Genomic DNA, 4703 nt, shown 5'->3' with positions numbered 1-4703 from the left:
CCCCAAAAAAAAATAAAAAAAAACCATACATCATTGTAAAATCCATACCATTCATCGGTTCCACTCAGAATCTAAAATATTAATTTTTTTTGTAACGAGAAAGTAATGAGTTACTTTTCTATTTGAAAAGTAAAGTAATTTCACAACAATTTTATTTGAGTAACGAGTAAAGTAACTTAATTACATTTATCTCTAAGTAACGAGTAAAGTAACTTAATTACTTTTTAAAAGTAACCTACCCAACACTGGTTATATGTAACACTAGTTGATCCCTTGCACTTCGTTTCCCGTTAAATGTACCAACTCCATATGACTCAAACTTTGTTCAATTCGTTTTTAATATTCGGTGTATGGTGTTCAAAATGTATCTTAACTTTTCTGTTGCCTGGAATAATAATTCTGATTCGCAGCAGTATATTATCAGGTAGGCAATCTACCTGCGGTAGATCGCAGACCCCGTGCTGTTTGTACGTAACTTTATAATTTAAGTCTAAAGTATCAAAGTTATACCAAGTATGTCATTGAAATCCTCCTAAACGGGTGGAATAATTGTGAATGCCGAGTTTGTCAACTAATAGTTCCTCCTCGTCCACGAAGACGTGATATTATTTTATGTACGTAACTTAAATGTGAGTATAATACGCTCAATATTTACGTAATTGCGATACATATAATATCAAAATACAGCGTACAAAAAAATTAAATGCATTGAATGAACACACTGATTTCACTGCAACCAATAATAATTATTATTATAATAGTTTTAGAACCCATGGAAACCATTTATAAACAAAAATTTCCACCGTACATTTCTATCTCCATTTGAGCACATCCCCTGGTTGGACCTGTAGGGATGATTTATGAATCTAAACAATACGGGGCCCAAACACAAACAAAAAATTTCATCAAAATCGGTCCAGCCGTTTAGGAGGAGTTCGCTTACAAACACACGTACAGTAGAATTATATATTATATAAAGATTAAAATTTAAAACATAACAATTGTCAATTTATAATTTAAAATGATTAATTTTATTAAAAAGTAAAAAAATTTATAATCGCAATTCACATTATATATAATTTACAACTTAATAAAATATATTAATATACACAAAATTATGTTTTTAAGAAAACAAACAGAAATGTTGGTTGAGGGGTGTTGCGTGGGGGAACCAGTTTTTGTCTTTAGATTATAAAATAAACTAACTAGTTAAGTTGAAAAGTTAAAAAAAAATTAACTTTTTAACTAGTTTATGCCCACCTTTGACAATACTATGTCAAGCTATGACTGCAAGGACAGAAAATCACCGGCTGGAAGCCCCTTAAGTTTCTGGTACAGATTTTTTTAGTTTTTCCTTCTTGATTTCTAATTCTATTCGTCTCCTGAATGTACCAATATGATCTTGTGAAAAATGTAGCGGAATACTTTTAGACAAATGCTCCGCAAACAAACAGACAAATACTCCACAATCCCAAGTATTCAACTGTTGAGGGCAGTTTTTCACATTCATCAATAACCAGCCTTTTGGATTAAAAACTTCTTCTTTTTTGTCAATATGTTCAAACATCAAATAGTCCATTATTAATTTTAAGCAATTCATATTACATCCACCCTTGCTATCATAATATTTAATGGATTTTTGTGGAAAGCAAACATACACTAAACACCAGTGATTTTTAATATGAATAGGTATGAACAATTTTTGCTTTGAGAATATATCAATTTTTTTAGTCCAACGACTAACATGAGAGTATCCATTGGCAGATAGAGCTTTGTAAAAAAATGTATTAAATGCATAAACTGTGTCAGGCGAACGTTCTGTGATTACATCCATAAATTTGTTTATAACTTCATCATTATAAAAAAGATGACTAGGTACAGATTTTTTTAGTTTTTTCTTCTTGATTTCCAATGCTATTTGTCTCCTGTATTTATCCATGTGTTGTTGTGAAAAATCTAACGGGGTGCCTCTTAAAAAATAATCAATAAGCATACATATAAATAATCCACAATCCCTAGTATTCAATTGTTGAGGGCAGTTTTTCTTACTCATTGACCAGCCATTTGTATTAAAACATTCTCCTTTTTTGTCATGATGTTCCAATTTCAAATATTTCAATATTAAATTTAAGCAATTCAAATTACGTCTACCCATGGTATCACAATATTTAATGGATTTTTGTGGAAAGCAAACATACACTAAAATCCAGTGACCTTCAATATGAATAGGTATGAACAATTTTTTTTTTGAGAAAATATCAATTCTTCTTGTCCAACGACCAGCATCAGAGTATCCATTTTCAGACAGACCTTGGTAAAAAAATGTATTAAACGCATAAACTGTATTGGGCGAACTTTCTGTGATTAGATCCATATATTCGTTTATAACTTCTTCATTATAAAAAAGATGACTAGGTTCAGATTTTATTAGTTTTTTCTTCTTAATTTCTAATGGTATTTGTCTCCTGACTTTTTCTATGTGTTCTTGTGAAAAATCTAGAGAAGCCCCTCTCGATATGTGCTCCGCATAAACACATACAAATACTCTACAATCCCAAGTATACGATTGTTGAGGGCAGTCTTTCACATTCACTAATAACCAGCCTCTTGGATGAAATTTTTTTTTTTTTTTGTCACGATATTCAAAATTCAAATATTTCAATATTGTTTTTAAGCATTTAAAATTACGTCCACCCATGGTATCATAATATTTAATGGATTTTTGTGGTAAGCAAACACACACTAAACACCAGTGATCTTCAATATGAATAGGTATGAACAATTTTTTCTTAGAGAATATATCAATTTTTTTTGTCCAACGACAAACATAAGGGTATCCATTGGCAGATAGAGCTTTGTAAAAATATGTATTAAATGCATAAACTGTGTCAGGCGAACGTTCTGTGATTAGATCCATATATTTGTTTATAACTTCATCAGTATAAAAAAGATCACTGTTGTCAACCTCCTCAAATTCATATTCACACTCTTCAATGGGTTCCAAATTATATACAGTGTGCTCAGCCTAAAATCATAAAAATGGTTAATATAATATAAAACATGTTTTATATATCTTTTAACTAAAGTAATTAATTATAGGTACCTAACAAATTGATTAATACATGATAATTTTCAATCCTACACTGCATTTTGTATCATCTATGATACAAACAACTACAGTGTGTTTACCACGGATCTATATAGATACTATCTTTAATAGTGCCACAGACTAAGATATATTTTAATTTTATATTTGGCAGTAGTCACACTGTAATTTACTACTTTGTTTTTTTTTCTCATTCACTCTATATCGTACTCCTAACTTCTCTCTCTTTAATTAAAGTAGTAAGAGCTGTCCATTAGTTTATAGGTTCAGGATCATATTTAGCATCAAAAATTACCACTCTCACAATAAGTACACTGTTAATTTTGATTTTATGATTACGTCACCCATAATACATTGCCCATTAGACATATTTTTGTAAAATAATCAACCCATGTATAATTTAAACGCAACAACACACCTTAGCGTGCAATGTATCGTAAGTGATACAATTGCTTAAGCCAGGATATAATTTTTTTCAATAGGAAATATTTTTCCAACACTATATACACATAAATTCACTTGGAAACATTTTTTTTTCTAGAAATGATGAGATGAAATTTAATAAATGCAGGTAGGGTTAATACAACATTGTTGTTTAAATTGTTCACAATTACACATTTTACTCTGTACTTTCTAAAGTACATTTATTATGTTCAGTGAGTATTCGTAAACAAATAATACCCTATAACTCAATACCTTGAACATACTTTTGAATTTGATTAGTGTGTATGTCTTGCAAACCAAATTCAAATATATGTAGAAAGAACTGCATGAGCACGATTAAATCTTTATTTGAGGTACTGAGTGTGAGTGTTCCATGTTTCCGTATAAACACGGTATATAATAATATAACATACAAAAATAATTAATAACTAATGTTTTTCTTGTATATATTTTATAGTAAAGTTAATTTACTTTTAACTTAATTTTAGTTCTTTATCTAGTCTATAAATGAACTTGAGGATTATGTATTTTTTTTTTGTTACAAAGTAAATACAGTAGACGCCGCTTATAAGACTCACTTTGGGACCAGCACAAAGTGAGTCTTATAACCGAATGAATCTTATAGACGAAGTGCTAAAAAAAAATTAATTACGTATTTATAAATTTTATTTTACTACATATTTTGCTTCAATTTTAATACTCATTAACACATATTACATATTACATACTTATTATTGAATAAATTTAATAATCCTGATAAGAAAAAAACTTAAATTATAATTAAGTACATATAAAAATATTATAAAAATTATACATTAATAAAAAATTATTATTATTTATTATTTATTTTGAAAAAAAATTGTAATTTTAGTTTGTTTTTTATTTTGTTCAAATATTCCGAAAATGTATTGTTCATATTCGTATTGTACATTTAAATTAGTTAACCTAACTGCGTATGTACATGTCAGTGGCGCAACCAGTATATATTCAAGGGGGGGGGGACCCAAAAAAATTTATTTAACTACTGTTTTTCTGTCCTTTTCCCGAGTATATACAATATACATACATTTAATTTCTTAATAAACACAATTTGCCGAGTTTAAGACCAATAAGAAAAAACACACAATTATATTATTTACATTTTAGATTCTGA

General features: G+C 28.7%; 1 protein-coding gene across 1 annotated transcript in view; it reads right to left on the bottom strand.

The window, feature by feature from the left end:
* Window positions 1-1064: 1064 nt before the first annotated feature.
* The window catches only part of LOC100573040, a 5719-nt gene continuing 2080 nt past the window's right edge, over window positions 1065-4703 (bottom strand). The window contains exon 2 of the mRNA XM_029489107.1: window positions 1065-3025. Within this exon, the coding sequence (XP_029344967.1) occupies window positions 1322-3025 (1704 nt within the window). The 3' untranslated portion in view covers window positions 1065-1321. The remainder of the gene's footprint in view (window positions 3026-4703) is intronic.

This window comes from Acyrthosiphon pisum, chromosome A2 (genome assembly GCF_005508785.2).
Source record: "Acyrthosiphon pisum isolate AL4f chromosome A2, pea_aphid_22Mar2018_4r6ur, whole genome shotgun sequence".
In the NCBI taxonomy this organism is placed as follows: domain Eukaryota; kingdom Metazoa; phylum Arthropoda; class Insecta; order Hemiptera; family Aphididae; genus Acyrthosiphon; species Acyrthosiphon pisum.
This window is presented reverse-complemented; position numbering and strand designations above follow the sequence as displayed.